This window comes from Tachypleus tridentatus, unplaced genomic scaffold (genome assembly GCF_004210375.1).
Source record: "Tachypleus tridentatus isolate NWPU-2018 unplaced genomic scaffold, ASM421037v1 Hic_cluster_2, whole genome shotgun sequence".
Lineage (NCBI taxonomy): Eukaryota > Metazoa > Arthropoda > Merostomata > Xiphosura > Limulidae > Tachypleus > Tachypleus tridentatus.
The window spans coordinates 40,119,226-40,141,928 of record NW_027467782.1 but is presented as its reverse complement, the minus strand read 5'-3'; the positions used below and the strand labels follow the sequence as shown (position 1 = coordinate 40,141,928).

General features: G+C 31.3%; 1 protein-coding gene across 1 annotated transcript; it reads left to right on the top strand.

Moving 5' to 3' along the window:
- The first annotated feature begins 1,920 nt into the window (after positions 1–1,920).
- On the top strand, positions 1,921–21,285 carry LOC143242682 (uncharacterized). The gene is made up of 4 exons (XM_076486155.1): positions 1,921–1,989; positions 2,313–2,380; positions 4,526–4,622; positions 16,307–21,285. Exons 1-4 carry the CDS (start codon positions 1,939–1,941, stop codon positions 17,537–17,539), a joined length of 1,449 nt encoding a protein of 482 aa, XP_076342270.1. The 5' UTR covers positions 1,921–1,938; the 3' UTR covers positions 17,540–21,285.
- Positions 21,286–22,703: the final 1,418 nt, after the last annotated feature.

Sequence of the window (22,703 nt, the reverse complement as noted above, 5' to 3'; positions counted from 1 at the left end):
ATTTTTTACTAACAAAAATATTTGAAAAACTGTTTGTAATGGACAGTCTTGTATCTGAAAATGTGAAATCTTTTTTAGTAGTCAAGAGAAATATATATTTCTTTTGTGAATTAAACAACTCAATTAATGACTTATGCTACTCATATGAAAAGTTTACCTAATATTTTTGTAATAGACCCACAAGGATATATTTTGACATCAGGTGAAAACATGTCAGCATACACTAACTGTAGTTCTGTTTAAACAGTTTGTCTGGTGATCACCATATAGTACAATGGTTTAAAAGTTTCAAGAGCTATTAATTTAAATGTTGACTTATAACATTTAAAAAATAAATTTAATTATTATTTTAATATTTTGTTTTGGAACCTCTTCTACTACAACTTAATTTGAGACCAGCTGTTACTTATTTTTGTCTGTAAAATGTCAGCATTCTTAACATATGTATGCAATAACATAGGACAATATCTCTACTCAAATGTGTATGTTGCACTCTATTTATTCTTGTGTCATTATAATTGTAACTTGACTGTCACTGTTAGAACAAATAAGCTACTTTTTTATTTTCATAAGTTAGGTATAATATAAGCTAACTTTGGGAATGGTTAACAGTTTTGGGTGCAAAATGTCTGGTACTCAGTTTCTAAAAAAATCATGTGATGAAAATGTTAGACCTAAAATGATAAAATATTAGGTTGTCCAGAAATAAATGTCGTTTTTGAACTGTGAAGTTTGGAAAAGTATAAACCAGTGTTGTAAAACATGCTTTAATCAAAGTAAGCACCATTTGTTTCAATACCCTTTTACAAACTTGTAATGATGCTGTTTGTGCCCCTGCTGTAGAAATCAGACTTTTGTGTGGTCAATTAGACTGTCTGAAAGCTTCTTCTGTAAATGCTTGGTTTTGAAAGCATTTTATTGTTCATAAAGTTGTAAGGGAAAGGTTTTGGAATAAGGTGGATGAGGCAGATCCCTCGATTCCCAATTCGTTTGGAGTGTCATCCTTGACAGTTCTCATTAATGCCAGTTTGTTTATTGTCAGTCAGCTCATGCAAAGCCAGATTTCTTCACCTTTTTAGTCACAGTCATATGGTTGGCTATGCTTGATTTGCTTGTCTCTAGCTTTCTGTGCGAGATAACATACTGTTGTACGAGGGTCTATCTCAACTGCTTCCCTTATTGTGTTTTCATTTAGGGATGGCCTCCTTCCACAACCTTTGTGGTCTTCAAGACTTTCATCTCCATGTCCAAACCTTTTTAACCAACACTGAACTGTATGTTTAGTAACAGATCCATGGCCAAATGGCTGGTTGATGTTCCTTGTAGTTTTGTTAGCTTTTCATCCAAGTTTGAAGGAAATCAGGTGAAGGTCCTTCTTGTCTATGCTGCCTTGGGGGTTGCAAAACTTTCTCTGAGTACAGTTGAAACAGCAGACAATTAAAACACCTTGTAAGTGACAAACATTGGATTAAACTAACCAACTAATTAAAGTTACTCAATATTCAGCTTCTAAATGTCATTGTGAGAATTCTGACATTTATTTCTGGACAACCTAATAAAAACAGAAATTTTGCTTCAGTTTTTTCTCTATATCATGTCTATTTTATATGTTGTCTTACTTTAAAACCCATGTAAGTAGATGCACATAAATATAACATAATATTCAAAACTATCTAATAGTTTGTATTTTAAAGTACCTAGTAGTTTTTTTCACTTTAAGCTCCCTCTACAACTTCCAGCTCAAATTCTTATTACGTTTTTGCTATGTAAAAATTTCTCACTTATATTCAATTTCAAAATCAATTTTCTGTATCATTGTTCTGCTTGTTTCAGGTATTAATTATGGAGAGAACCTCTGTTAAAGGTTAATAAGATCATAAAATTAAAACTAAGTAAATGTTTTGTTGCAGTTTACATAAAAAGAAAATTGTATAATTGATGCAAGACATTAAGTTCTGTAGTCACTCTGTAAGAAAACATGAGATGTTGGTAAGATTTGTTTTGTAAGGAAAGGGTAAATCTTAAAATAATAAAATTGTGATTGTTTTTTGTGCTACAAGTCCAACTTAAATTGAATGTTGTATTCTCTAACTTCACAGTTGATTTAACCTAAAATTCTTTTTTTCTTATAAATGTAGAATACTAAAGGTTGTTCATAGTAGTAAGTGATAATAATCAAAATTCAAAGCTTTTAAACTAATTTACATAAACATATTAATGTTAATTACTTTCATATATTTTCTTACTTCTGGTGTTGATTTTCAGAATGATGTCTTAAATAAAACTTTTGAATTTCTATTTTTTTTGTCTAGAAATACAAGAATAAAAATAAGGTTCCACCTATAAAGAAGGTGGAGAAGAGAAGTGGCAGATCTTCCAAGTAAGATATTTGTTGTACAGATGAAGTAATTATTGTAGTCCTGTTTTTCTTTTGGAAGTTGTTCTATGAAGCCATTTTGATTTACACTGTTAGACCTTATATCCCTTACATAATAGCTTTTCTCATTTGTTGCTGCCTTCTATATGTGCAATTTTTTCACACATCACTAGCCTGACACTTTCACCTATCCCATGTGTTTACATGTGATAAAGCTGTAATGTAGCATGTAATAGTCTTCCACCCATAGGAGTTTGACACACTCTCCTGACACAGCTTATTCCCTCTTTACTGAAGAATACAATTTTTGCTTCGTTATTTAGTGATAAGTCTAAAGATTTACAATGTTAAAATCAGGGTTCAATATCCCATGATGGATATAGCAGATGTCCTGATGTAGATTTGTTACTTAAAAAAACAAGTCACAGTCATCTTATTTCAGCATTGTTGAGAGCATATTTACGAAAAATTTTGCTCATGTTTTTTTGAGAAGGTTTGGTTGATTTTACTGGCCACATGACGTCTTTCTACTCATTTAAAGTTTTTATAGAGTTAATACTTCTAACTTTTAATATAGTGTGTATACCTTCACAAAATTTGTCAGTCTTTCACATACAAAAAAAATCATATTTTTAATAAACTAAGATAAAGGTTTGCCAACAAATATATTGAGTACTTGTTTTAAATAGTCCAAATGCAAAGTAATTTTTCACATTAAAATCAAAAAATACTTTTCCTCATTTCAAAAATCTCGAATTTCATTATTTGTGTAATCCATAAAACCTTCTAAATATCTGATACATTTGAAATGCTTTTAGTTTCTTTCCATTAAAACTTTATACTTTGCCTGTTATTTTCTCTACTCTAAATCAAAACCGGATTGGTCAATTTAATCAATATTGTAACCACCAAAAACAAATTGAAATAAATCTAAATAACTTTTTTTTCTTAAAATTGTAATATAAGACTACATTTGTTTAAAATAAGTAGCTTTTAACAATATCTATCTATTTGTAATTAAAGTTTATTGTTTGCTTGCCTTTAAACTGTGTTTAATTACTATTCGTACTATTATAAGTTGTAAGTCACTTGGGTAACATAGAGGTTATAATATGCTATGGAATGACATTACCTGTGAGCTACTCTGAGCTGTTCAAGTGAAATTATAGGAAGGCTTAAAAGTACTAATGCTGTTTAACTTGCAGATCTTAAATATAATTTTATGTGTCCAGTAAATTTTTTCTCAAAAAGTGTAGTGAATAAGGTTAGTTTACAAGATAAAAAACATGATGTGATATCTTTTCTACTTTCAATACTTACCAGGTTAAAGTAGCAAGGCTTGAGCAGTTCTTGTTTTCCACTGTTCACTTGACGTATCGTCTCTAAAGTATTTAATACAATGACAATTACTCACAAGCTAAAATAACAATTGTACTAAAGACAGTTTTGTGGATGGAATTTCATAATATACACAAACGTGAAATTTCAACACAACAGCATTTTTGAACATGCTTCAGAATTCTAATTTGATTTTTTTTAAAATTTATTTAATCTTTTATTACAGGGTGGAAAACTAGTAGTATCATCTAGTGCATTATCATTAAACCATTGTCATTTTAGACTATTAGAAAAATAGTTATCTACATTTGGTTGATAGCTTATGAAAACTGCAAAATATGTTTTGATATTGTGACATAATTAGTAAATAATAGGGTTATGATAAAGATGAATTAGTTACAAGACTATTGATAAATAAAAGTAGAACAAGTAAGGTTTTATGAGTGTTTCTCAACAACATGTCTGACAACCACTTACTCAGTCTGGGATTTTACGAAAACAAATAAATATGTGAATCAATGGATTTTCATTCTGTTTGCATTTTAGTTGTCTGTGACAATTTGAAAAGGTTGTAAGTGGGTCACTAGTATTGAAAAGGATGAGAAATTATGGTCTATACAATTTCTAAAAATAAAGGTGTTTTGGTCAACATGCAGGTGAGTAGGTTCTGAAACTGACAAACATTTCAATGTAACTCTATAAGTAATAAATTTCCAGAGGTAGATTTTAAATTAGGTCGTAATACTGAAAAAGTACCTATTAATTGTGATGAGATTCTGAAATGTTAAAACTTTCAAACTCCCATTTCAGAAACTTGAAATCAAAAAAGACAATGGAGGCATATACAAGCATCTGTTCTGAAAATGCTCAAAGTGAAGAAATCAAAGGAAAATCACGCTTCAGTATGGTAAGCTTTGTATCCTTTATAAACAACTTATTGTAAAAATAAAATTAGTTAAAATTTCTATGTTTAAATATATGCAGTTTTTGCCAACACTTTGAAAGAAAAATTTAATTGGGAAATAGAGGGAATTCAAGCATGCAAATGTGATATTATAATTGGTAATTATTTATTATTTTAGATAAGTAAAACATTACTACTAACTGTAAGCATATACAATAATGAGGGCTGTTCAAAATATGCAGACTGACGTCATAAAACAAAATGTACTTTATTTAGAAGTTACAGGTCTGGGACCCCTTCAAAGTACTCTCCTCCCCAACGCACACACTTATCCCAATGGTATTTCCACTTGTTGAAACAGTCTTGGTACGCTTCTTTTGTAATGTCCTCTAGCTCCTTTGTCGCATTTGCCTTAATCTCAGGAAACATCTCAAATCTTCTTCCTTTCAAGGGTCTTTTGAGTTTGGGGAACAAGAAAAAATCACAAGGAGCAAGAGGTCAGGTGAGTAGGGGGGGTGGGGAAGAACAGTGATCGAGTGTTTGGCCAAAAACTCACGAGTTCTGAGGCACAAATTTCGCAACAACATGGTGCATCTTCAATTTTTCGGTCAAAATCTCGTAACAAGATCCAACTGATATCCCACACTCTTCAGCAAGCTCCTGACAGTCAGATGTCGATTTGCCCGCACCAGGGTGTTGATTTTGTCGACGTGTGGGTCATCAGTTGACATGGAAGGACGCCCAGGACGCTCATCATCTTCAATGGACTGTCGACCATCCTTAAAACGTTCATGCAACTTGAAACATGCCGTATGCTTCATAGCAACATCACCGTAAGCCATGTTAAGCATAGCAAAAGTTTCAGTCGCAGATTTTCCAAATTTAACACACAATTTCACAGCAAGTTCATTGCTCCTTCAGGTCATTCATTCTGAAATCTGCCAAACGAAAAAATCGCACTTCACTTAAAACCGCATAGCTAATACACAAATGAAGATATATGCAATCGGGAAATGGCATCGTAATCAGCTGATCTGTGCGAACCTAGCGACATCAAGCAGATTCCCCTGGAACCAACTAGAGCCTCGCAATTCAAACAGTCCGCGTATTTTTTTAACGGACCTCATATATATTTTATGCTTTTTAGCACTGTGAGCTGCATATGCAAGAAACACATGTATATGGTGAATTTAAATTGACATTATACATATGCAAGAAATGCTGTTAAACAATGAGTAAATTTTAATTTAAAATAGATAGTCCTTTTCAGGAATGGTTTTTGAAATGAGGGCAAAATATATCTGCTAATACTGATATCAAATGACCATTACTTATAAATACTGACACTTGAAAGTTTGTTTTGTCAAGTAATTCTACCTGTTAACTGTTCAAATATATTCTCTAATACTAATATCAAATGACCATCACTTATAAATACTGACATATCAAATGACCATCACTTATGACCATTACTTATAAAATACTGACACTGGAAAGTTTGTTTTCTCAAGTAATTCTACCTGTTAACTGTTCAAATATATTCTCTAATACTAATATCAAATGACCATTACTTATAAATACTGACACTGGAAAGTTTGTTTTGTCAAGTAATTCTACCTGTTAACTGTTTAAATATATTCTCTAATACTAATATCAAATGACCATTACTAAAATACTGACACTGGAAAGTTTGTTTTGTCAAGTAATTCTACCTGTTAACTGTTTAAATATATTCTCTAATACTGATATCAAATGACCATTACTTATAAATACTGACACTGGAAAGTTTGTTTTGTCAAGTAATTCTACCTGTTAACTGTTTAAATATATTCTCTAATACTAATATCAAATGACCATTACTATAAATACTGACACTGGAAAGTTTGTTTTGTTTAAATATATTCTCTAATACTGATATCAAATGACCATTACTTATAAATCTGACACTGGAAAGTTTGTTTTGTCAAGTAATTTACCTGTTAACTGTTTAAATATATTCTCTAATACTGATATCAAATGACCATTACTTATAAATACTGACACTGGAAAGTTTGTTTTGTCAAGTAATTCTACCTGTTAACTGTTTAAATATATTCTCTAATACTGATATCAAATGACCATTACTTATAAATACTGACACTGGAAAGTTTGTTTTGTCAAGTAATTCTGCCTGTTAACTGTTTAAATATAAATATATTCTCTAATACTGTCAATATCAAATGACCATCACTTATAAATACTGACACTGGAAAGTTTGTTTTGTCAAGTAATTCTACCTGTTAACTGTTTAAATATATTCTCTAATACTGATATCAAATGACCATTACTTATAAATACTGACACTGGAAAGTTTGTTTTGTCAAGTAATTCTACCTGTTAACTGTTTAAATATATTCTCTAATACTGATATCAAATGACCATTACTTATAAATACTGACACTGGAAAGTTTGTTTTGTCAAGTAATTCTACCTGTTAACTATTCTCTTTGATATCAAATATATTCTCTAATACTGATATCAAATGACCATTACTTATAAATACTGACACTGGAAAGTTTGTTTTGTCAAGTAATTCTACCTGTTAACTGTTTAAATATATTCTAATACTAATATCAAATGACCATCACTTATAAATACTGACACTGGAAAGTTTGTTTTGTCAAGTAATTCTACCTGTTAACTGTTTAAATATATTCTCTAATACTGATATCAAATGACCATTACTTATAAATACTGACACTGGAAAGTTTGTTTTGTCAAGTAATTCTACCTGTTAACTGTTTAAATATATTCTCTAATACTGATATCAAATGACCATCATTTATAAATACTGACACTGGAAAGTTTGTTTTGTCAAGTAATTCTACCTGTTAACTGTTCTAAATATATTCTCTAACTGACACTGGAAATATCAAATGACCATGACCACTTATAAATACTGACACTGGAAAGTTTGTTTTGTCAAGTAATTCTACCTGTTAACTGTTCAAATATATTCTCTAATACTGATATCAAATGACCATTACTTATAAATACTGACACTGGAAAGTTTGTTTTGTCAAGTAATTCTACCTGTTAACTGTTCAAATATATTCTCTAATACTGATATCAAATGACCATTACTTATAAATACTGACACTGGAAAGTTTGTTTTGTCAACTAATTCTACCTGTTAACTGTTCAAATATATTCTCTAATACTAATATCAAATGACCATTACTTATAAATACTGACACTGGAAAGTTTGTTTTGTCAAGTAATTCTACCTGTTAACTGTTTAAATATATTCTCTAATACTGATATCAAATGACCATCACTTATAAATACTGACACTGGAAAGTTTGTTTTGTCAAGTAATTCTACCTGTTAACTGTTTAAATATATTCTCTAATACTGATATCAAATGACCATCACTTATAAATACTGACACTGGAAAGTTTGTTTTGTCAAGTAATTCTACCTGTTAACTGTTTAAATATATTCTCTAATACTGATATCAAATGACCATTACTTATAAATACTGACACTGGAAAGTTTGTTTTGTCAAGTAATTCTACCTGTTAACTGTTCAAATATATTCTCTAATACTGATATCAAATGACCATTACTTATAAATACTGACACTGGAAAGTTTGTTTTGTCAACTAATTCTACCTGTTAACTGTTTAAATATATTCTCTAATACTGATATCAAATGACCATCACTTATAAATACTGACACTGGAAAGTTTGTTTTGTCAAGTAATTCTACCTGTTAACTGTTTAAATATATTCTCTAATTCTGATATCAAATGACCATTACTTATAAATACTGACACTGGAAAGTTTGTTTTGTCAAGTAATTCTACCTGTTAACTGTTTAAATATATTCTCTAATACTGATATCAAATGACCATCACTTATAAATACTGACACTGGAAAGTTTGTTTTGTCAAGTAATTCTACCTGTTAACTGTTTAAATATATTCTCTAATACTGATATCAAATGACCATCACTTATAAATACTGACACTGGAAAGTTTGTTTTGTCAAGTAATTCTACCTGTTAACTGTTTAAATATATTCTCTAATACTGATATCAAATGACCATTACTTATAAATACTGACACTGGAAAGTTTGTTTTGTCAACTAATTCTACCTGTTAACTGTTCAAATATATTCTCTAATACTGATATCAAATGACCATTACTTATAAATACTGACACTGGAAAGTTTGTTTTGTCAAGTAATTCTACCTGTTAACTGTTTAAATATATTCTCTAATACTGATATCAAATGACCATTACTTATAAATACTGACACTGGAAAGTTTGTTTTGTCAAGTAATTCTACCTGTTAACTGTTTAAATATATTCTCTAATACTAATATCAAATGACCATCACTTATAAATACTGACACTGGAAAGTTTGTTTTGTCAAGTAATTCTACCTGTTAACTGTTTAAATATATTCTCTAATACTAATATCAAATGACCATCACTTATAAATACTGACACTGGAAAGTTTGTTTTGTCAACTAATTCTACCTGTTAACTGTTTAAATATATTCTCTAATACTAATATCAAATGACCATCACTTATAAATACTGACACTGGAAAGTTTGTTTTGTCAAGTAATTCTACCTGTTAACTGTTTAAATATATTCTCTAATACTGATATCAAATGACCATTACTTATAAATACTGACACTGGAAAGTTTGTTTTGTCAAGTAATTCTACCTGTTAACTGTTTAAATATATTCTCTAATACTGATATCAAATGACCATTACTTATAAATACTGACACTGGAAAGTTTGTTTTGTCAACTAATTCTACCTGTTAACTGTTCAAATATATTCTCTAATACTGATATCAAATGACCATTACTTATAAATACTGACACTGGAAAGTTTGTTTTGTCAAGTAATTCTACCTGTTAACTGTTCAAATATATTCTCTAATACTGATATCAAATGACCATTACTTATAAATACTGACACTGGAAAGTTTGTTTTGTCAAGTAATTCTACCTGTTAACTGTTCAAATATATTCTCTAATACTAATATCAAATGACCATCACTTATAAATACTGACACTGGAAAGTTTGTTTTGTCAAGTAATTCTACCTGTTAACTGTTCAAATATATTCTCTAATACTGATATCAAATGACCATTACTTATAAATACTGACACTGGAAAGTTTGTTTTGTCAAGTAATTCTACCTGTTAACTGTTTAAATATATTCTCTAATACTGATATCAAATGACCATTACTTATAAATACTGACACTGGAAAGTTTGTTTTGTCAAGTAATTCTACCTGTTAACTGTTCAAATATATTCTCTAATACTGATATCAAATGACCATTACTTATAAATACTGACACTGGAAAGTTTGTTTTGTCAAGTAATTCTACCTGTTAACTGTTCAAATATATTCTCTAATACTGATATCAAATGACCATTAGTTATAAATACTGACACTGGAAAGTTTGTTTTGTCAAGTAATTCTACCTGTTAACTGTTCAAATATATTATCTAATACTAATATCAAATGACCATTAGTTATAAATACTGACACTGGAAAGTTTGTTTTGTCAAGTAATTCTACCTGTTAACTGTTCAAATATATTCTCTAATATTGATATCAAATGACCATCATTTATAAATACTGACACTGGAAAGTTTGTTTTGTCAAGTAATTCTACCTGTGAACTGTTCAAATATATTCATTCAGACAGCTGCATAGTTTGACATCCAGTTTTTCTGTATTTTAACCATTGATGTGAGATAATTTATCTTATAAATTATTGAGACACAAAATGTACTAATGTAGTTACAGTTCCATTTTGTACTTTAACAACAATAAAATTATTGAGATACAAATAGCTGTCATATATAATGATAAACTTAGGAGTATACATTAATAACCAGGAAAAAAAAATTTCACTAAAAACAAAATAAACATGTTATGAACTCAAGCAGTCAAAACGCAGATAGCCTTCATGCAGCTTTGCATGAAATTCAACAAACAAGCAGTCAGTATTGCAGTGTAGTTTTGATGTAAATGTGGTGCTCTATAATTAGTATTTATGATACTTGGATACTGTTAAGAAACATATTATTAGTTTGGGGAACTTGATTCAAATATTTGGCATATTTTAAAGTACACTTTAAACTAAGAGATGGAGCTTCCTAATCTACAGTCATGTGAAAAAGTCAGTTCATCCTATGAAAGCCTGTGTACTTTTGTAACATTTTTGGATATATAGATACTTAATCTCAATTTTAACAATACTGAAAGATTATAGGAATGTAACTAAACAATTAAAATGGAAGAAAAGACTTTTCAAGATCTTCTGTAAATGTAATTCTACAAAAATGCATATTCTAACTGAGGAAAAAGTTAGGACACCCCCACATTTATTCTCACTTAAAATGGCTCAACTCACACACAGGTGTATCACACCAGGTGCACATGATTAGAAGATCGTTACTCAGCATTTTGAATGAGGCTTGCCCTATTTATACCTCAGACATTTAGTTTGGTGTGCTCCTGACTGTTGAAGTGAGAGTGAGCACCATGGTGAGAGCAAAAGAGCTGTCTGAGGCCTTCAGAAAGAAAATTGTAGCAGCTTATGGATCTGGTAAGGGATTTAAAAAAGATCCCAAAAGATTTTGAAATCAGCCATTCCACTGTCCGGAAAACAGTCAACAAGTACAGGGCTTTCAAAACAACTGCCAACATGCACAGGTCTGATGACCCAAGCAAGTTCACTCCAAGAGCAGACTGCAAGATGATAAAAGAGGTCTCCAAATACCCAAACATGTCATCACGGGAGCTTCAGCAGGCTCTGGCTACTGTTGATGTGAAAGTGCATGCCTCTACAATCAGAAAGAGACTGCACAAGTTTAACTTGCATGGGAGGTGTGCTAGGAGGAAACCTTTTCTCTCTAAGAGAACCATCAAGGCCAGACTGAAGTTTGCCAGAGAGAATGTAGACAAAGACCAGGACTTCTGGAATAATGTTCTTTAGACAGATGAGTCCAAAATTGAATTACTTGGACACCAGAACAGAGGACATGTTTGGCATAAACCAAATTCAGCATTCTAGGAAAAGAACCTCATACCAACTGTGGAGCATGGAGGTGGAAGTGTCATGGTTTGGGGCTACTTTGCTGCAGCAGGACCTGGACAGCTCACAATCACAGAATCCACCATGAATTCTACTGTGTATCAGAGGGTGCTTGAGTATCATGTGAGACCATCTGTAAGAAAATTAAAGCTGAAGTGGAACTGGACCCTGCAACACGACAATGACCCAAATCTTACCAGTAAATCCACCAAGGACTGGCTGAAAACTAAGAAATGGAGAGTCCTGGAATGGCTGAGTCAAAGCCCAGATCTTAATCCCATTGAGATGCTGTGAGGTGACTTGAAATGGGCTGTACATGCAAGAAACCTCTCAAACATCTCACAGCTGAAAGACTTCTGCATTGACGAGTGGGGCAAACTTTCTTCAGACTGATGTCAGAGACTGGTAGATGGCTACAAGAAGTGTCTCACTGCAGTTATTTCAGTCAAATGGGATAACACTAGCTATTAGGGGGTAGGGTGTCCTAACTTTTTCCTCAGTTAGAATATGCATTTTTGTGGAATAACATTTACAGAAGATCTTGAAAAGTCTTTTCTTCAGTTTTAATTGTTTAGTTATATTCCTATAATCTCTCAGTATTGTTGAAATTGAGATTAAATATCTATATATCCAAAAATGTTACACAAATACACAGGCTTTCATAGGGTGTCCTAACTTTTTCATATGACTGTATATGTTTTTCTATGGTTTTATAAAGAAATGCATCATCTTCAAAGAGTACATTATAATGTTTTTTATACCTATTACACTTTTGTTTTTGATTCAATTTTCTTTTTCTGAAACTAAGCAAAAGCATCAGATCTAATCTGATTCAATTACCAGTATTCCCTTTTTGGTTAATGTTTGAGGAAACTAAAAAGAGATTTTAAAAGTTTCACTAATTTTTGTGCCAAGACAGAAAGAAATAGAAGAATGGACTTAATTTGATATGAAAAAGAATTACGTTTTTAAAATTCACACATTTTTCTTGTTTCTACATCGTACATTCGCTTCTCTTTTGTATATAGAATGAATTTCAATACCTAAGACTCAGGCTTAAATGTTTTGTTTATTATACCTACTTTTAACACTCATTGATAAATTACTTTATTATTTGCAATTGCTCAGTCATATGTTTGAAAGTGAATATTGTTACAGATTTCCATGTAATTACTGTTTTTAGTTAAATTTGGTTAGCCTCAGTTCTAGAATCCTACCTGATGATGCCAGATAAACCTGGTGAAGCATTATGAATAAAAAAAAAAATCTAATTTTGTTTAATAACATGGGAATTTATAGGTATGGTTAAATACAACCTAATGTGAATATACACTATCATCAGACTTGGAGGATTTCCACTCATTTTTTAGCCTTGTGAAATGTTAAGTCGTTCATTAATTTTCTAATTAGCTTTTACTTGAAAAAGAAACACAAATTCTCTATGTACAAGCAAAAAAAAATTATATAAAGTATTTCAGGTTTGGTTTGGCTGTTTGGCATTTATTAATGCAAAACAACTTGGCTATATGTGTCAAACACCAGTAAAACCATAAAAGTAAAACTGTTATAACATAAAACTAAACAATGTCCTAAGGTCAGACAGAAGACTAAAACAGAATTTAAAAGGTCAATAGTTTCTAAAACTTTAAAAATACAATCAAGTTGGATGGTATCGTTGTTGCCAATGACACCATCCAATGTCAGGGCCAAACTCTTAAAAAACACATGTCAAATATGGTGCCATCACTCAGAGTTATAATAAGAGCACAAGAGTAAAATATGAGCCTTTGGGACTAAAGTGTTACAAAGACCACACATTGGTGGATCATTTCCAGATTAAAGAAAATGATGGGTTGAACTGACCAGTGATAGCCAAGTTAGGATAACTTCCTCTTGACCAAAGAAAACAACAGATGGTTTGATCTGGAAAAACTTATGATATTTTCACTCTTAAGTCTTAAGTTGGCACTGGCATGAAGCAGAGCCTTCAGTAGAGGACTGTAGCCACATATGAAGTAGATATAGGACTAACAGCATCAGAGCAGACAGACTCAGCAAGCTTATTCCCATAAATGGCCAGGTATCCAGATTGAAACAGAAGATAAAGTAAAATAATTTTTTTGAATATTTACAAGAACAGTGTGAGTAATAATGTGAAGTGATTACAGGGTTAGTAGAATTAGTGTACTGCATAGCTTCTACATGATCCAGGGCAAGAGAAATGGCATACAACAAGGCAGTGAACACAGAAACAATAGTAGGCCCACAGAGTCACATGATTTTGAACCAAGTATATAAATAGGAGTGGAAGATGGTTGAAAAGATTTTTGACAAAGAGAAGATGGTATTTCCAGTAGAGTATATTTGCCTTCATCATATGCCTTAAAGAAAAGTCACAGATAGCAGGATGGGCTGATAAGTGGAGGCAGCCATGTTTACCAAGGAAAAACCCAATTACCACTTCATAACCAAATTAACATGTTTAGCATTTATCATTCTTATAACATAGCTTATTTTCAGTTATATAAGTTGAATTAACTTCTTTTTTAATTTGTGGATAAAAGTATGTTTGCTCTCTTTTTGTATAAATTTTTATGTATACCTTAACCCTTTTGTAATGGGCTCAGTGTAATATACACAAGCTCATACACACTATTTACACTATAACTTATGATACAATATGTGTATCTTCACAAAAAATTTGGTATACCATTAGTAAATGTTACAAGTTTTTTGTGCACAAAATCATATTTTTAATGAAATATTTTTACTAAAGATTTGTTTGTTAAAATACTGAGTCTGTTTCTTTACTAGTCCGAGCATGAAGTAATTTCATGTTATGATTAGAAAATTATTCTTCATCCCAAAAATCTCAAATATTATTTGTATCTCTAAGACCTAAAATACATTTCAAAGTTTTGGTTTGAGTAAGACTTTATATTTTATGTTATTTTCTACACCATAAGTATGTGGGATCTGTCAATTGACCCACCTTGTAACCATTATACAAAAATTGGGAAATAAATATAAATTATGCTTTTTTTGTGCTAAAGTTACTACATGTAACAACATGAAAGTACAAATGTTTCTTGAAGTAGTGTAAGTCTTAATGTTATATATTTATTATAATGACCTTTCAGTCATGCCTAGCTAACATTACATAACTTGAATTGATGTGTACTTGTGTTACTGTCGCCAACAGTATAAAAGTGCCCTATAGTTTTCCTGTATTAACTGTATTTTAGTAGACTGGTATTTTATAATATTCAGTCACATTTTAGTTATTGTATTTTATATGTATATAGGTAACTATTTAGAAATAAGTTACAAACTTAGTTTTCTTAAAATATAGAGCAAACAATTATATTTTCTAACTCGAACCTTTGAACTCAGTTGCTGATGAACATAGGTTGCTAAACCTTTTAAAATTTCACACTTGGAAAATATTAAACAAAATTTCATGTTAGGTTTTGTATATACAGTTGAATAACCAAAAATCTTAAATAGCTCCTGATATCATATAATTTAATTTTTTTAAGCTCAGAATCTAAGCTGTATTTCGGTTTAAAAATATGAAACTTTGAGCAGACTAAAGACACAACCTAACTTCTTGAAATTTTGGTTTGATAGAACAAGGTAGACTTTTCAAAGATTAAAATAGCAGGTAAAACCATTCTAGGGACATTCTAAGCTGTTAATTGGTTATTCACATGTTATCTATTGAAGTAAGTGCATATAAGGAACTGTTTTCAGAAATGGTGAATGGGACCAATGTGTTTGATTCAGTACATAAACCATGTCTCAAAAGAACAAAAAAAGATGTGGAGTTCTTATTTTATATTCTAGCTTTATAATAATAATTACTTGGGTCCCTATAGTCAGCATTTTAACATCACACACATCTAATTTTAAACAGTACTGCATTCAATATACCATGTGACTCACTAAAATATATATTGGATATATTATTTTAACAATTTAAAAAATTAACTCATATGTAATATAAATGTTTTTATACAGTTTTAGGTGTTTCTTATAGATGATGTAGAAATACTTTATTTTAAAACATTAACAGGTGTCAATTTCTTTCTGTAAAATACTGTAAGGGAATTGTTTTCGTTACCAGAATTTTCACCTATGTGGCACTGCCCAAATCCAGCAGGTACTGGTTAATAATGCTATTACCATATTAATTGCTTCTATTTAATTACCAAGACAGTTATCACTTAGCTATGTAGCTTGGTTTACATATATCTGATAGTTAATCTAATTTCTATTCAACTTTTTGATGATAAAAATGATGTATTAAAACATAATTTTTATTATAAACTGTGTGTTTTATGAATATGTATTTATTACTGAAAGTAAAATATTAACAGTGGTTAGGGTCAGTTGGTGTAGTCTCTGTCTTACCAGACATGAACTGTAACTATGTGTCTTAGTGTAGAATCAGTTAAAATACATTGTTTTCTAACTCGGTTTCAATTTCATTCTTGAAAAGTAGTGAAATTTAAAAGTTATTTTGTCCTCAGAAATCCAGACTAACTATTGTTTCTTGTTATTGGTAGAGAGGAAGAACGTATCCACCTCTGAAAATATCAGGACTGTACAGCTTTACAAGCTCAGAAGATGAACCACAAGATCCAGAAGTAATCTGGCTTTCACAAAAAAAGCAAAGAAAATATTCAGTAAATAAAAAAAAGAATAAGTCTAAAAATATAACCAGGAGAAAATCTTCTGGAACTGACTGGTCTGATATTGAAAAATTTGAACTAACAGTAGAACCCTCATCTGTTTCTAAGACAAGAATGAGACTTTCAAGGTCTGATAATAAAAGTAAAGATACGCAGAAAGAACTAACACAGTTAGTGCATGAAGCTTCTCATGATAATTCTGGTATTGATGCATCAGTTATTCATTCAGTAAATATGGTATCCAGTACTGAGGAATTGAGTGCACAAAAGGATTCAATTGTTTTATCTGACTCGTTGGAAAAAATCAAAAGTGTAAGTAGTGGAAACAAGACAGGTATTACTCAGAAAGAATACAGTTGTAAAGGTCTTTGTGGATTAGGTATGGAAGATAAGTCTGACAACATAATACAGAAAGCAAGGTTTGGAACTGTGCCAGAATCTGAAATTTTAGTAAGCAAAAATACAGAATCTTTAAACATTGATACCAAGAGTAGAACAGATTGCACTGAAAACAAAAGTGAACAAAAACTTAATACAACCTGTATTCAAGAAGAAAAACAACATAGTATGTTAGAGAAGAACTGCAGTGTGAGACACCATGCATCTCCTATAAGATATCCTGACGTATCATCCAGTTCTGATGAACTGGTCAGTTTTGCCTCCTTTAAACAATCATTTGGTGAAGAGCTTCATAAAAAATTCCGGACACTATTGCAGGAGCTTGTTTCACCAGAACAGCTGAGGAGCAGGCCTTTTAAATGGAGAAACTCTGATCTAGGTTCTCCAGACATTATCCCACTAAACAACTCTCCAGAGACAGATTTTGTATTAAGTCCTGTGGGTAGAAGTGAGAAGTTCAGTTTTGATACCACATGGCCAAATTTGAAGCATGAGAAACGTTTAATGATGACAACACCAGGTCCTTATACTCCAACACAAAAGGTTTACATATTTCATAACCATTGTCATGGTTATGTATTTGTATTGTATAAAAATATTGAAATAGTATTTTGTTGTATGGATGTGTGTGTGTGTATACAAAAATCATATGTAATGAATAATAGTTTGTTAGCTGTGGCATATATTTTTTACAAGATCAATTTCTAAAATTCAGTCACTTGAAATTAGATTGTATTAGAATTATGCAATACTATTAGGTATTTAGTTGAAGTAAAACTGAAAGCATAACCATTTTTGGCCTCAAAAATAAATGAACAAAAGAGGGTGGGATGTTTCCATTGTTACTTTTTCATTTTTACTAACACCATGATGTTGTTATGTGTGTGTATATTTATATATAACACAGCTTACCATTAAGAAAAGAGAAACTAACTTCAATATTTAGTGAATCTGCCTATTCTGTGTGGTATCTAAAGCAAAATCATGATTATTTACAAGATTTGAAATCTAGCCTTGTGAGATTGAATCCTAGTCCTCATACAGAACACAGATGAGAGTGTTCCAAGAAGGTGGTTGTTTGTTTGGGGTGCTTTAGCATGGAGATATCAAGAATAGACAACTCTTCTCAATAGGTTCATTACTGGCAATAAGTTTGGCCATGGAAGATTGGTTAATGCCCTAACATTCAAGTTGTTGTTTTCTGACTTGAACTGAATGAGCAAAATCTCCATCTTGGATGAAAATACTATCTTATCTGGCAAGTTGGTCACTGACATGGGTAGGTAGGAAGACTTTTGAGAATTGTGCTGCAGTGATTGTCCCTTTACATGCCACCAGATAGTCAAATAGCACCCCACGGCTCAACATAAATACTAATATATTGTGACTTGTAAATGGTTTGAGAAAATCTTGGTAGGATAGTACCAAACACACTCTGAGAATAGTGCAAGTTCAGACTCATTGGAAGAAATTACAATAATGCAAAAAGCATGTGTGTACAGAATATTGATAGTCGACAATCAAGTAAAGTAAAACAAAATTAATGTGAAGGACTGCATTACAAACATCAGATCCCAACTTATGACTAATAATAATTTGCAATAAACAAAAATAAGCCCAAACAAAAATTAAAAACTCTGCACCAATCAAAAGGATTTCCATAGTACAGGCTATAATGTGGGATATAAAATGTACCATAGATTTTGGATGTGACTGTGAAAGTAGGACCCACATTATGGTGGGGATACATCATCTATCAGTGTTAACCTCCATTCTTACATTAATAAAATTCATGAATAATCAAAAGAAATAGAAATGAAGAGAGCGAGATGTGGGTGCTCAAACTCCCAACGTCCCACATCTGTATCACTCTTTACTGCTTCTAGACAGTTGTGGGAAGGTGACTGATCTCGAAAGTAAAGAAAAATAAAATAATATTAAGGTACTACCATTTGGGGGTAAATAAGAAAAACCTCCTGAAGTTGAAATATGCACACGATATATTGAGAGTATATGTATATATTACATATATATACTATGTAATATGTATATATTACATATACTTAGTATTCTGTGTAATAATAGATGTGAACAGTTAAACAAAATTCTAATCTGTGGTAATCCAGCTGTTTTTTTAAATATGTGAACAAAATTTTGTCTGTTTATGGATTCTTTTCTGTTTCTGCCATCTGCTACAGAGAACATACCGTATCTTTAAAACCTAAAATTATTCACAAGATCTAAAGACTATTGGTTCCCTCAGTTTTGAAATGTCTTTCTAAACTATTTATGTACCAAATTGCTTGTGGATCCATGACTATTGGTTCCCTCAGTTTTGAAATGTTTTTCTAAACTATTTATGTACCAAATTGCTTGTGGATCCATGACTATTGGTTCCCTCAGTTTTGAAATGTTTTTCTAAACTATTTATTCAGCCAGTTGAATGTCTTTAGAAAAACCTCATAAATATTAAAAACAGCCAGACTAAGAGCAAGAACACCAACAATAAGATCCAGACATCAGTAATGAATATCTGGACTGATCACAGGTATTGATCAGATGTTCTCTTCACAGATGAGTCCAGCTACTTCCTGGGCTATCATGATGGATGCACTTGAGTGTAGAATGACTTAATGAGAGTTATGTTTATAATAGGACATGACTGATACAAAGGTGGGTGAAAGATAATTTTATATTTAAACACAGCTGGTATGGGTAGAGAAAGCACTAGTAGAGGAGCAAACAACGTTTTGACCTTCTTCAGTCATTGTCGGGTTCACAAAGAAAGGGTTACTGACCGGTAGCTGACCACATGTTTGAAGGCAGTTGTGTAATTCAGTGTAGGAATGTAGAAGGCGTCCTTAGATGTTGGATATATTTTATATATATAGGTACTAAGGTGTTCCTTTCTATTGGTTTAATTTGGGCTTGAGTTGTTGTATGAGTAAGACTTCTTTAATTTTGTATTTGTTTATGTTTGTTTCTTTATTTAGTATTTGGGTGTTTTCTATGGTTATGTTGTGTTTATTTGATTTGCAGTGTTCAAAAACATTTGAAGGTGACTTTGTGTTCTTTGAATCTGGTTTCCATTTTTCTACTTGTTTTTCCAACATAGAAGTTGTGGCAGTTATCACATTGTATTATATAAATAATGGTGTTGTGTTTGTCAGTGTAGTTTTTACATAGTGTAGACCTTAGTTTTGTGCCTGGTTTTTGAATAAATTTGGTATTAACTGGAATGTCATATTTTGTTGCTAGTTTTTGCCAAATGTTGGTTATTTTTCTGCTGATGTCTGGAATTTATAGTATGCAGCCGTATATGGTTTCTTGATTTTTTAAATCATGGGGTATGTTTACTTTTATTAGTTGATTTTGCTTTTCTAAATATATAATTTTCTCTACAAGTGGGTTTTCTCATCACTGATTGGGTTAAAGATGGTTTTGGGTAGCATCAATCTTATGGGTCATATAGACTTGTACATCATCTAAAATAGTGTTTTAAATAGAAAAAGGTACAGGGATTGAATTTTGGATATCTTTGTGAGTCCATACACAGGAGTTATAGTTCCAGATTTCATTTTAATGGATGATATTGCAAGATCACACAGTACCAGGCTGATGAACTAGTACCATAATGAGAATATTGAGATAATGGACTGGCCAGCTTGTTTATTTGATCAAAATTCTAGTGAGCATGCTTGGGACATATTGCAAGGCAGCTGTATCAGCTCATCCTGTTGGATCTTGGAATCATCTTAGCCCAAGAATGAAATAATATACCCCAACAGACTGATCTAGGAATTGGGAAGATATCATCAGACTATTATTAATGTGACAGGAGGACTTACCTGGTGTTAAAGTGAGAACAAAATCCTGTTTGATGACTATGTGGATACTCTGACATTTTCAATATTAATCCAGATTTTGGACATTAATTTTGTTATGTCAATTAAAATCTTGTAAATTGCTACATAAGGTTTTGTTTATATTTGAATATTCCTTGATACAAAGGGATAAAAACCCTTAACCTGAGTGCTGACGAAAGGGGGTCTTTCTTCTTCAGTGGCAAACTGGCTTGGGTTATAGGATTTTGTCACTTTGTATCGAGAGTTCTTGAAACTACATGTTTTCCTGACATAATGAGTGTATATTCCATGAAATATTACAAAATTATGGTGTGATCCTTAGCAAAATTTGAGTAGTGTGTGTGTTTTGTTGGTTGTTGTTTTTTCAGGATTGAACTCATCAACCAATCAGCATCTAATTTACTTCATGCTCAAAATAAAATTGTTTTGATTGTTTAACATCGGTTCAGTTTCAAGGAAATGATAAACTGAGTAAAATGAAGGCTACAGTAGAACCAGACTATATTCATAATGCAAAGAAAAATAGTAAGTATGATTGTAAAGTTTAACAATTGGTATTTAGTTTTTATTTGTAGAACTAGACTTAAACCATACATTGCTTTTGTTTTATACTTATTATTGAAGAGTTTAGTAATAACTTTTGCATTACATAAGACTTATATTTATACTAACTTGTAGTTTAATTTTGAAACAAATGCAAGTCGTTGAGTATTCTTATAACCTAGAACTGTAAAGCAAATTCTGAAAAGTTCTGTACATATTTTGAATGATGTAAATAGGACCATTTAAGGAATCACTATTATGTACACTAAAGTGGTGTATTTACACTGTACTTTCTGGAGGCTTGTCTCAGATAACGTACTTTGCTGCTGTCTTTTGCAACATATGAACACTTTACCATCCCTGATGTCAGACGATGCTATTAATGTTATTTTATTGTGGGACTGTTTTGCCTTGTGTGTTAACAAGGAAACAGAAACTGTTAGATTTTGTATTCCCATGTGATGAAATGAATTTAATTCTTTTGTACTTCATATCACTAATTTTTAAATTCCACTGCCTTAGGCTCTTATATTTTGTAATGTAATCAGTCACACAGTTTGTTGAGTCTGTTATTTTATTTGTTTGGGTCTGACTCACTTGAATGTGCAGCTAACTTATGCACTTGAGTCATTATTATTATTTTGTTTACAATCTAGTGAAACAACACCTATTGTAACCCTACTTCCATTTTATGATGAGATAAATTTTGGTTCTTTATATACTTTTTGGTGCCTTAATTATTAGTGGTCTTGCATCAGTTCTAACTATTCTCAAAATGTGTCACCATTGATCCAAAAAGCAATGTATTGTACACTTGATTATCATTATGCATAATCCATGAGTCCCTACTGCTAACAATATGTTTTTGACTTTCATTATTTACTAATGTGTTAATAGCTTTTGTGTGGTTAGTTTCTAACTCAGTTGTCACTGCATATATATAAGGTGTTGCATTTGTTAAGCACACGTCATTGTTGGTTCAAACAAAAATGTGTTAATCTGATATTACAGCATCATAGCAATTTTAAACCTATTTTTAATTGAGATAGTAGACAGCTGGAACATTAATAGACAAATGCTACTTGTAATAATTTTGTGGACAGTTGTAGTGAGGTCTCCATCATTGTGTAAAGTAGATATTAATTTACTTTCTATAATATTTTGCAGAGAAAAACACATGGTAGAAACATTGTAGTAAATTTTTAACTATCGGACATTTTGCTTATTATTAGTTTCATACTGAGCACATCCCATTGGGAGACAAACAAATATTTTAGCTATTTTGCTATCATATAAATTGTTAATTAAAGATCAAATGAAAAATTGCAACATAAGCATATTGTCATCAGTTTTGAATAATAGAGTGAACTGAAATCAGTAGAAAACTACTTGGGTGGAATTTTTTAAACCTACTTTCTGTGATGATCACAATTTTATTTAAGGGTAGTAATTGTATTTAACAT

Bases quoted from the DNA above. Each gene is read 5' to 3' on its own strand.
- LOC143242682 (XM_076486155.1), top strand. From the start codon at position 1,939: ATGCAAGACATTAAGTTCTGTAGTCACTCTGTAAGAAAACATGAGATG. The intron at 2,381-4,525 runs GTAAGATATTTG...CTCCCATTTCAG, and splicing joins AGAAGTGGCAGATCTTCCAA to AAACTTGAAATCAAAAAAGA. The intron at 4,623-16,306 runs GTAAGCTTTGTA...TGTTATTGGTAG, and splicing joins GAAAATCACGCTTCAGTATG to AGAGGAAGAACGTATCCACC.